This window comes from Leuciscus leuciscus (assembly GCF_965113295.1).
Source record: "Leuciscus leuciscus genome assembly, chromosome: 25".
Classification (NCBI taxonomy): Eukaryota; Metazoa; Chordata; class Actinopteri; order Cypriniformes; family Leuciscidae; genus Leuciscus; species Leuciscus leuciscus.
Window position 1 is genome coordinate 8786837 of NC_138724.1, and position 12520 is coordinate 8799356.

Consider the following 12520-nt stretch of genomic DNA (forward strand, 5'->3'; position numbering starts at 1 on the left):
CAAGCTATTGGTTAATGTTAGTCAATAGGCAAACTTCTATTTAGTAATTGTTTTAGACAGGTGTTATTTTACAGTTATTTATATGCTATTATAGTATTTATTGATATTTTGAATCACCTTTTTTTTGTTGCATTTTCAGTTTTCTTTTTCCTTTTTGTCATTTATTGTTTTTATTGCTTTTGATTATCTCTATATAATTGAATACATTTTGTTTTAGTTTTAGTAATGTTACTACTTCAACTTCATTAACTTTTTTTCAGTTAGTTGCCAAGACAACATTGCTAATTTTCAGTTTAAGTTTTAAAGTTATTCATTAAATACTTGTATTTATAACGGAAAACAATGTTTAATACTTTTAGTTTTAGCTAACAATAAAAACACTTGTTTTAGGATACTGTTGTAAATAATGCAGCCTTTTTAAAATCTTAACAATAGTTTATGCTGTAATTGAATGCCAGTTAACATTGCTACATATAGTTACAGCATTAATAACAAATGGTATTGGGTGCTTACTTTCACCATCCAATCAATTCACTTTGGATAAAATCAAATATGTCACATTACACATTTTAAATATTTTTTAAATGTTGTTTCATGAAAACTAAGATGGAATATCGTGTTCTGTTTATTGTTTTTGTTGTTATTAACAGTCTTGTTTTCATACAGGTTCATTGTCACACCTTCCCTCAAAAATAACCACAATTAAACTATCAATGAACAATTTTACAAGTGTTCCTGAAATAATCATGAACTTGCCATAGTAAGTCTGTTTTCTCTCTCTCAAATTTACATAATAATAACAATACATACTTCTGATTTACAAACAGCACCTGTGAAATGCTTTATACATTTAAAAATAATTTTAACTTGTCCTTAAGTTTGTAAAAGCATTGTGTCTGCAATAAAGCACTTGCAGTATGAGCAGGGCTCCAGACTAACATTTGAGAGCACCAGCACCTGATCTGGGAGCGCTGGGGGGATTTTTAATCATAAAGATAATTTAATCCTAAAAGTAGTATTCTTTTGCATTAATAAGTGCAGTTACTAATAATGTTACATTTGTTTATTGGAAATTTGACAGTAAAGCTCTGAGCTTTAATTGAGATGTAGATAAAATTAACTTTTATTAACAACAGTAACTTGCAAAATCTTCACTTTTTAGGGAAAGTTAAATATTCTACTCTTATTAAATGTACCATTTTTCTTCTATAGTATCATGCTGAACTGACCGACTGCTTCAGTGATTATAAAAGAAGCGCTCTTTACTTGCTTTGTGTGTAATTCAGCCACAATTTGAAGAAAACTGTTTGTTTTTCATGAGACTTTGTGATGACTTGTCAAATATTAGGGAGTGGAAATGGTCAATAAGTCAATAAGTTCTCCTCTGCCACCATCTACTGGTTATTACATTTACACTTACATTTATTCATTTAGCAGACGCTTTTATCCAAACCGGCTTACAAATGAGAACAATAGAAGCAGTTAAACTAACAATTGGACAACAATATGCAAGTGCTATGACCCTTCCCAGTTTAATCTAACGCAGTACCTGTATTATTATTTTTTTATTTTTTTTATTTTTTTTTAAAGATAATAGATATAGAATAGAAGATAAAGTGTTAGTATTAATGGATCAAGTGTTGTGGTTAAAGTGGAAATCTCTTTTTTTTTTGCTACAAAGTGTTAGTGTTCTTACATCTTGAAACTTTTAGTTTTACAAATCATTACATAAAAAAATAAAAATAAAAAAAACATACAGAACTTTGAAGAGCTGGAAAAGTGTGAAGCACTTGAAAGCCTTTGAAAGTTGCTTGAATTTCACTCTCAAATGTTGTACAAACCCTGAGATGAATAATAATAATAAAAATCCTGCCACAATACCATGGTTACAGTTAGCCTTACAAATTTTTGTAAACTAAGACTTAAACATTAAGCTTTTTACAATCTAACATGAGACAATTTTGGTTGCTCGACATTACTGGCAGAAATTCCTAATCAATCATCACCTCTCCTAAAGTCTTAATAATTGTATAATTTGCACTCTGGCTAAAGATGCTGTTACTAAAGCCTAACTTGTTTTGTTTGGTTCCTTTTTATTTGGTTTTATAACTCTCTTTTAACACGTCTCTTTGTCTGTTAGTTTGCGTTCTCTGGACATGAGAAAGAACAACATTAGTGTTCTTCCGGGTCCTGCTTTGTGGGTCAGTGTAAACCTGAGAGAGCTGATGTTCAGTCATAATCACATCTCCACACTCGACCTGAGCGGCCCGGTGTACAAGTGGGCCCGCCTGGAGAAACTTCATTTAAGCTCCAATAAACTCACTGAGGTACGATTCATATCACACTCTGATTCAATGAAACACTGTGGTTGTGGTCTGTCTTTGTGCCTGAAAGGGTATATTTGTTAGAAAATAATGAGAAGTTAGTGTTTTGTGCTTTTGTTCCTTAGATCCCTCCTCAGATTGGTATGCTGGAGGACCTGACGTCTCTAGATGTCAGTCAGAATGAAGGTTTGCGCTCTTTCCCTGATGAGATGGGAAAGCTGGTTCATTTATGGGATTTACCTCTAGATGGTCTGCAGCTCCAGCTGGACCTCAAACACATCGGGAGCAAAACCAAAGACATCATCAGGTCTAAGTCTACCTGCATGTCTCATTTAGACATTGTCCCTTTAAAGTAAAAGACTTTATGTTGTTTGTAATTTAGCTTTTAAATACATCAGTGACCATATCTGTATTGTTTAGAATTGATGATTGCCATTTTATTTTGTTTTTTATTTGTTCGTTTTTTTTTTTTTTTTGTCGGTATTGGCAGATGATAATATAAGATCTTATTTTTAAAACAGTATAGTCATCTTCTTATGAATTTACTCAAACCTCTGCATGTAAACCCCTGGATTTGCATTATAGTGTGTTTAGTATTTTTTAAATATTGCAGTTTTATAATATTACCTATTAAATCAGTTTAAATATTTATTTATTTTATAATCTAAAGTTTAAAGACAACATTTGAAATTGTAGTCCTTGTCTATTCCTAACATGTGTGCTTCTAAAAGTTGATTAAATTAACTTTTAGCAGTAATACACTTTTTAAAAATCTTTTAGTATTTCTCTTCCGGCAAAAAGGGCAAAACATTTTGAGGACTCATCTTGCACTAAGGGCCGTCTTCAATGTTTTTGCCCAATAGAATGCTCTCTAGAGCATTTATGTCCCTCCCTCTAAATACAAATTCCATCTGCCTCTAAATTGCAATAACGTGATCGCTGTGGTTCTTACAGGTTCTTGCAGCAGCGTCTGAAGAAAGCTGTCCCATATTACCGCATGAAGCTCATTGTGGTGGGCAGCCCGTGTAGCGGGAAGAGCTCTTTGATTCAGCAGCTGATGAGACTCAAGCGCTCTCAGTGGCGATCTGATCAGCACACCATCGGCGTCAGCGTCCGAAACTGGGCCGTCAGGAACAAAGAAAAGAGGAACATGCAGCTGAATGTTTGGGAGTTATCTGGTGAGCATCTACACAATGCTTGCAACAAATCAATTGTGGGAAAATATCATTTGGAAATTGCAGATTTTCATCTTTCTATTATTGTGCAGGTGCTGAAGAATGCAGTGGGTTTCACCCTCACTTTATGAGCTCCAGGGCTCTCTATCTAGTGCTGTATGACCTGAAGAAAGGACCCAGTGAGATAGACACCATAAAACCCTGGCTCTTTAATATTAAAGTAAGTTTAACCTTTTACTCCTTCCAGCAAGCACAGAATGCTTTTACAATATTTTGCTTTTAATATGTACATTATGTCATGACTCATGGTACATTTAACTACATTTAGCAGATTAGAGCTGTACGATTAATATAGTTTAAATTTGTATGATGATACAAGCAATTAAGCAGTTGGGGTATGATGTACAGTATAAAGTAGGGGTGTAACGGTACATGCATTTGGTACTAGTCTTTTGGTTGGTTAGGCACGTGTACTGAACAAATACAGCGTTGTTTTAACCACTTCACGTGCAGAAATTAATTTGAAACTCCTAATTTTAAATATCTTAATTTTAACGAATCAATATAAATTCTTAAATTCCAAAATCAATCTTTTAGTCTATACTGTTTCAGTTGATGCGTCTTTAAAACTTCACAAGACATTATATAGCATGCCTACCATCCAATAATTACCGAGTTCTGGCATGAAACTCTAGATGGCGCAGGCTGATAGTTCTAACTCATTTGGTAGCAATCATGTCATTATCTACATAGCACAGCTGATTGGTTGTTGTTGCATCAGTGGCCAATGATTCAAACAAATACCGGTAGTGTTGCTGGTAACAGTCTGCAGCACGCTTTCAGAAACCCTCCACCTTCCCCAGCTCCACCTGTATAGATCTGCTATGGGTGTTAAATAATGTATGTTACATGTGCAGCAGCAGCAACATATCTTACATGCTCACAGCAGCGTCTGTAAATGTATTGGCAGTAGCAAGTCTCTGTCAGAGTCCTGCACGGGTCCATTTTTGGAGACCCGCCCCCGCCCGTACCCGCAAAGTTCAGCACCAGATCCGACCCGTCACCCGTAATCAAAATTAAATCCGCACCCGCCCAGACCCGTTAATATTTGGCCCGTTACCCGACCCGTGCCCGCGATAAACCACACAGGTGACGCGTTCATGTATCATAAGGGTGCGCTGCCAATAACGCACCTAAAAGCTGTCACAAAGAACTGGGAAAAGTAATGATTATTAATAGGCCTGTCAAATATATCAATGAGACATTTCAATTGTTTATTAATAAGCAAGTGTTTTCTGTGTCAAAGATGACGATGCTGACTCGCGATCTTCACAGTAGTGAACGCGCCAGAGAGAAATGCACATTTCATACGGATTATAAGCAGAGAACAGTCTGTTTTCTTTCGTTTTGAATTGTTTTGTTTAAAAGTACACATTTCATGCTTTCTATTTCTCAGGTCTGTGAGGCAAGTAGCTTATACGATGAGTTTCGGTTCATTTAAGAGACGATCAGTTCACGCGCGGGCGCCTCCGGCCGTGTCCTGATTATATTGCCTGCCTGCTATATTCTTATTTATTAAATCCATGAATTTGGTCGATGAAACATTGATTAAAATTAAGATACAATTAATACAAAACGAAATTCACTTTAAAGAAAGGCTTAACAAACTTAATGAAGTGGTCAAAATCATGTCTGCCCACTCCATTTGTCTCACGATATTCGGGATCATCTTATCTTATTCATGCTTTTCACTTTTCATATAATCAACATGAAATAAAAATAAAAAAAGTATATTATTTTATTTAAACATGAATATGAAACTAAATCGTTTTTTAATGACTGGGCTACAACACATAGGCCTATTAGCCTACAGTACAGAGAAATTTAATGTCGCAACTTGGTCGGACTAAAAGGGGAGAAAAAAATCAAATTGGGTCGGTCCTAAATTGACAGGGTCGGTCGGGTTACGGCAAACAATAATATTTTTACTAAAACACATATTTGCGTATGTGTAATGCTGGTAATTTAGACATACGAAATATTGCACATATTTTTCATCCGCTACCCGCCCGCAAGGAGTTCATTATCCGCCCGCGTCCCCGCCCGTGAATTTTAGGAATGTCACAATCCACCCGTTTTAGCCACTTTTATGCGGGTACCCGCGGGTACCCGACCCGTTGCAGGACTCTGGTCTCTGGTCTCTGTAGCAGATCTATTCCACCAAGACCAAATACATTAACATTGCCATATCCATTACCATGCCAATCTCTATTACCATACCAATTTCCCGAGAGTTGTCATGACAGAGTTGCAGTAAGCGTTGTGTTTTGTTACTTTCGATAAGAAACAAAGTCTCATCTTTCAAGTTCTGTTCATTTATTTTCAGGAAATTCAAACAATAAATGCCGTTCTGATGCTCTTTGATGGGGCGTGAAAAATCGCTTTATAAGCGTTGCAGTTCAACCGGCATCATAGAACGCGAGTGAACACGATCATCTCTTCCTCGTTACTACTAGTTATAGAATTAAATGAACATGAATGAACATCTCATATAATAGCTCAATCAGCGTTTCACCCACTGAAAGACGTCAAACAGCTTGTAAACAATATGTCATGTAGTATTACATTTACTTCAGGGAAGTCATTCAGTGTCCACAGCTCGATAGTTCACTAGAGGAATGAACTTTAAAGGGGTCCTATTATGCTTTTTCACTTTTTCAACTTTAGTTAATGTGTAATGTTGCTGTTTGAGCATAAAAAAGATCTGCAAGGTTACAAAGCTCAAAGTCCACTCCAGAGGGAGATATTTCATTAAACAGAATCCCCTTTCCAAGAACTACAACGATCGACTCATTTGGACTACAACGAGTTTTTTCTTGATCTTATTAAGTCACAATGTTATTCATTTAAATAATCCCCGCCCACGGAATATGCAAAAAAGGAGACGAGGCCTGGTTGCGCTGCATTAGAGAAGACTGTGTTGTTGCTATGACAAAGAGACACTGTTTTTTCCACAACATTTCCAAAACTCATTTGTTTGACCTTCCTAAGGCTGATGAACTTAAAGTGGTTAAAAATTATTTTAAACACTATTCCTGAACATTATAACCCCAACGCTTATCTGTGTGCTGCACATTTTATGGAGAAGAGCTTCCAGAACCTAAGAGAGTACAATGCAGGCTACGCACAAAAGCTTCTCCTGAAATGGAGCAGTTCCCGCTTTGTCGAGACAATCTGTTGTTTGTGGATCACAACTTGCACGTATATGTCTTATTATTTGTAGTTGTACTTGTATTAACAGTTCCAATTATAAGTTTTATGTTGTTGTTGCAATGTAAACCAAGGACAAAGCTGTTAGCTTCTGCTTTCCAGCTAGCTAACATCTGTGTTGATGTAGTATTTACTGTTGCTTTTGTAAGCTCTCGCTTTTGTAAGAGTGTTCACTGCCCCTTAGGAAAATCAACCATGGTTTTGTTATCGATTACTGTTTGTATTACCATAGTTTTCGGACAAGTATCATGATTAAATGGTGTATAACTTTGTATTTAAAATGTATAAAAAAAATTAAATTAAAAAAACACGCCTCAAGTTAGAGAACAGTGAGAAGTGAGAACAGGGAACGAGACACTGCGTCGATTGACGCTTTGGGGAACGCCTCAGTCGTGACAGGTGTCTGAAATCACTATCAAATCAAGGCAATCACTTTGACCGGCGACAGCCGCTGACTTCATTAACATGCAACCTGGAAGTATAAAAGGGCGCCTTGCAAACCTGACAATCACCTTTCGTCTGAAGGGACTGTTTGGCCGGCAGGCTCCGAGGCATGGCAGAAAGACGCAGTGTCTCTTTCCCTGTTCTCAGGGAACAAAGGTTACAGTCGTAACCTGAGACGTTCCCTTTCGAAAGGGAACTCACTCTGCGTCGATTGACGCTTTGGGGAACGATATACCCACGCCGCCATGCTAAGGGGAGTACATGCTCATTGGCAGTGACAACTGTCAGAACCAGCAAATTCAAATGAAATGCCACAACCACTCACCATCAGGTCACACTGGGCTGTCAGTGACAGCATTCCCTATGGTCATACCTGGGCCTGCTCAAGAGCCTAGGACCACAGCTTCAAACTAGGGAATGTGGCTAGGTAACCCGAAGGAGGCCCAGCCAATCACTATTCAGGGGAACATACTCACCCGAAATGCCACCAGGAAGGCCTGACCTGGCGTCACTTACATTGGATACTTCAGCCTGGCCAACTTCCTGTCTGTCCGAAGACAGAGCATCTGGACACTTGCCTTTAGATAAGGCATCCAACCCGAGGGACTGCAAAGCTGAGAGTTAACTACTTGGCCCAGATCTCAGAGACGGGGTATCCCGGCGAGCATGACTCAGCATAGCGCTTACAATCCTTGCCAGCAAGGGGAGTTTCTCTGCTCGATCCACGGATCTACCCAGCATTTGTGTTTGAAAACACTGAGGAGGCCTGAGAAGGCCTAAGGGCTGATCTAACTGGGAGGCCTACGACTGTCTGACCAGACTCAGGAGTCTGCGTACTCATAGTGACTCTGAGTGAGGGGAGCACATGGTCCGCCTGGTAGGCAAACCAGGTTGTAGGCAGGATAAAAAGAGGTTCCGGGAGGGAACCAGTAGCAGAGAATGAATACTTTAGTCGAGCCAGGGCACAAGCTCGCCTTCAGAAGCTGCCTGCTTAGGCCAGCTGAACTGACAGCAAGCGACCACTAGCTGCCCGAACCCAGCATTGCTGGGAAACCACTTACAGAGAGGCCTAGTGAGGCCTACTACCTGACAACCACCACATGTGGGAATTTCGTCTTCAGGGAGGCCTGGTGAGCCCTACTACCTGGTAACCACCAAATGTGGAAACTTGTCTTCCGGGAGGCCTGGTGAGGCCTACTACCTGATAACCACCGTATGTGGGAATTCCCATATGTGGGAACTCACTTCAGGGAGGCCTGGTGAGGCCTACTACCTGATAACCACCCTATGTGGAAACTCGCCTTCAGTGAGTCTACTGCCCGAACTACTAAGGCCAACCACCTGCAGTAAGCTGGCCTACCGCGCCCTCCTGGGGGCTGCCCAGTCAAGGAGGCCTGCTGAGGCCTACTACCTACCGGCGCAGCCTTTGTTGGCAGATAAGCTGTTTACACAGCGCCTACAGCATCCTGGTACCTAATCACATTGCCCATGGCAGTGTACTCAGCAAAAAACGCTGCACCCTTTAAGCAAGGGGAGTACAACATACACCACTCTGCCTCAACGAAGGCCTCAGAGTCAGGGGCCTACCATCTGTGCGCATGGGCGTCAGCTCATGGCAATGCTCTGTCTTTACGGGAGCGTACTTCGAAAACCAAAAAGAAATGAAGGTTAGAACTTTCAGCTCGACCCGAGCCAGAATGGCGCAAGATAGTATAATACAGAATTGAAAGTGAAGTACTCAGACCTACCCTTTATCACAGGGGAATACTACCACCTCACCTGAGATTGAACAGGGTGCGGGCCCGCCAGTGGCTCTAGAGGTGACAGAACTTTTATCTGCGCCCAGCCTAGGGGAGTGGGGCTTGCTTGTAAGCCAACCACCTACAACCTGATGATCGAGCAGTAGCTAAGCGAGGTGAGTGGAGCCTATTCTGGCAGCCCAAATCCATATGCTAGTTCTGCACGGCAGGGTCGGGCAGACAATTCCCAGTCTCTTCGTGAGGCGAAAGACGACCTAACCCTGCTCAAGAAAGACCCATTGAACCGGGGAGGCCTTATTGAGGCCTAACCCAGGGTCTTTATAAATCATGCCTCTGCACCAAGCTGCATTACTCTTCTCGCCCCAGAAAACCTACATTCACAAAGTGAAGGGCCAGAGGCAGAAATGCTTTAGCAGAACGCCTCCACTACCCCTAGCATAGCCTAGGCCAGCTACAGAGGCTGCCCTGGTGAGGGCCAGCCTGTAAGCATAGATCTGCCTGAGGAGCCACAGCCTTACGAGAAAATTATATTTTTTTCATACAAGGGGCTGCCTACTGAAAACCCAGACAGAGGTCTAGGGCGATGTGCTCAGGACCAAAAGATGTCAGACAGTCCTGTGGGTCGGACATAATATCTGAAGCTCCAGGGTCAGTCTATACCCTAAAACAAAAAAAGTTTTTTTTTTTTTTTGAGAGAGACCAACTACTCTACCTAGAGGTGGCTAATAGCCCGAGGGCTAACACAGGTGTGTGTAGAAAAAACAAAACAAGCAGTAGCATAAACATTCCCATTCTTCTTTCTAGAATGATGTTCTGCCACTTAACTCTCCTCTGGTAATATATTTCATGTGAATGAGCGGAAGCCTCAAATGCTCTCACATGAGAGGAAGCATAAGCTATAAACATAGTTTTACAACTAGAATGAGCAGTGGCACACCTCCCTTTATCTTACATACGACAATATGGGAAGCCATCACATACTGACAAAAGAAGCCCATACCACTGGTGCTTCTCTCTATCGTTCTAGCCACCTAACAGGATAACTTCAGGGCCCTAATACCAGAAAATTTTACCTTAGCTTATGACATTGACATGACCCCATAACTCTATACAGTGAACAATGTTTGTAGAGGGATACATTTTAGTGTTAGTTGCACACAAAAATTACTCTTAAAGAAGACCAACTCAGCTCACCTGCTGCGTGCGAAGTGAAGACTCACCAGACAGTTATTTATGAACATGAGGGACTACCACCTTTACATGCCTGAAAGAGGCACTCTCACTAACAAAGCCGAGGCGGGCCATCAGAACATTGTTCTCACCATGGGCCCAGCCTCAGGCCTGATGTAAGAAGCGCCTGGGGAGTCGGGGAAGAGAGGAGAGGGGAGGTTGGGAGGTGATCTATCACCCCCTCAGGGGAGGTGATCTATCACTGATGCTGTGTGCGTCTGTGCTGGATCACCTCCCTCAGATCCCTCTTCTTGCGGGAGTCGTGCCTCTTCTGCCGACACTGGCTCTCTGGTCCTGTCTACGGTTCTCGGACCGTGATGGGCTAGGCCCTCGCGTCTGTCTCAGCGTGGAAACGGATCTCAGCGGTATACATGGTCCTAAATGCAGCTGAGCGTGCCTTCCCCTCTCTGAACTTTCCAACCACCGCCTCCATAGAGGCGCCGAAAAGCTCTGGGGCAAAACCGGCGAATCGAGGAGAAAGCATTTCTCTTTCTCCCCAATGTCGGCCAGGTTCAACCACAGATGTCTCTCCATGGCCACTATCGCTGCCATCGACCGGGCGATCGCGGCAGCAGTCTGTTTGGTGGGCTGGAGAGCTAGATCTGTGGCGTGGCGTGGCACAGTTCAGTAACTGCCTCAGGGGCCCCACCCTCTGGTCGAGATCCCCCAGCAGATCGGCCTGGTATACCTGCAACCGGCCTGGTTATCGGCCTGACCCGCTGGCGTGAATGCTCTGCCATTCAAACTGGCAGGGTTGGAGCTCTCAGTGTCGATGTTCGCTCTCCTATTGCTTCAACATCAGCGAGACTAGCCCGCTGATGTCGGTGGATACGGGCAGAATATGGGTTCTTCCATGTCCTCTCGATCTCAGTATGGAGATCGGGAAGAATTGGAAGGCTGACCTGAGTTGGTGGTTTATGACCGGGGAGAATACGCTCTTATCGCAAGCGATTTCTCCCCCAATGCACAACCATGGCAGCTGCAGCCTGCCTGTGGCACGTTCCATAACACCAACCATGTTCCGCATACTCAGGGCAGGGTGGCTGAGAAGATTCAGGATCTATCCGATTATCACCACCCTCATCAGCCATCTCCTGTTTGTCCGGAAGAGCACTCTCTGCCAGACTAAGAGCTCCATCTGGGAACCCCATAACGCATGTCACCGCTCTGCTTTTTTTTTTTAGCACGAGCAGGACCTGAGAGCACACTTGTACTCTGCACACTTCTGAAAGCACTCAGCCTTCTCAGTGCATTTCATAATTAACTTATTTTCAAGCGCTTACAGACAGAACAGTCCCTGAAGAAGAAAAGGTGATTGTCATGTTTGCAAGGTGCCCTTTTATACTTCCAGGTTGCATGTTAATGAAGTCAGTGGCTGTCGCCGGTCAATGTGATTGCCCTGATTTGATAGTGATTTCAGACACCTGTCACGCCTGGCGTTCCCCAAAGCGCCAATCGATGCCGTGCGAGTTCCCTTTCGAAAGGGAACACCACTCTGAAACGTCCTGTGAAATCCGTGCTTGCAAAGTCTGTGCATGAACTCCGTTCTGGAGTTGGTAAAGTGTTTACAGAAAATGCACACATTACAATTTAGAGTGAACTGTTATCAGAGGTAATTGTCTTAGTTATGTATTTCAAAATTGTACAAATCACAGTTAGCTAAAAATTTATAAATTTAAACAATGTAATAATTTAAGGCAGAAACAATAAGCTTGTTTGTTAATAAATGATTATGGCATATAGAAAATTGTAGAATTGGTGCATATGTCATGAAATGTCATGAAAACAATTTATGACAAATTATTATATTTCAACAATGAATTTAGTGTGTAAACTGTCTTGTTTTGTGCATTTTACACGTTTGCATACAATTTTGTTGATCTAAAAATAAATAGCAATTGAATGTAATACGTTGGGCTCTATTGTTAATTGTAACTTTTAAAACAAAACGTACTGAACCGTGATTTCAAACCCGGGGTGCGTACCGAACCGTCATTTTTGTGTACTGTTACACCCCTAGTATATAGTGCTCAATGTGTGTATACTGTATTTATACAGATAATGTTGGATGTATATCCAACTTTATATAAAGAGCTGGGCAATAGTCTAGTTACGTTTTGCGATAATTAAAATAAATCAGGCAGTTGAGGTTTGTTATACAGCTTTACGCGAGTTAAGTATGGCATGTTTTTGGATAAAGTTAGATATACATCCAACTTTATATAGAGCTGTGCAATTATATAGTTTCAATATTTAAAAAATGCTGTAGGAAGCACACCTACAATTTAAAAATGAATGTGACCAAAACATTCAGTAA

The 12520-nt window shown here is 41.3% G+C and overlaps 1 protein-coding gene across 1 annotated transcript in view; it reads left to right on the top strand.

The window, feature by feature from the left end:
* The window catches only part of lrrk2 (leucine-rich repeat kinase 2), a 60537-nt gene that overhangs the window by 27508 nt on the left and 20509 nt on the right, over positions 1–12520 (top strand). Inside the window, exons 26-30 of the mRNA XM_082160389.1 lie at positions 667–760; positions 2141–2327; positions 2450–2631; positions 3279–3502; positions 3592–3719. Coding sequence (XP_082016515.1) covers positions 667–760; positions 2141–2327; positions 2450–2631; positions 3279–3502; positions 3592–3719 — 815 coding nt within the window. The remainder of the gene's footprint in view (positions 1–666; positions 761–2140; positions 2328–2449; positions 2632–3278; positions 3503–3591; positions 3720–12520) is intronic.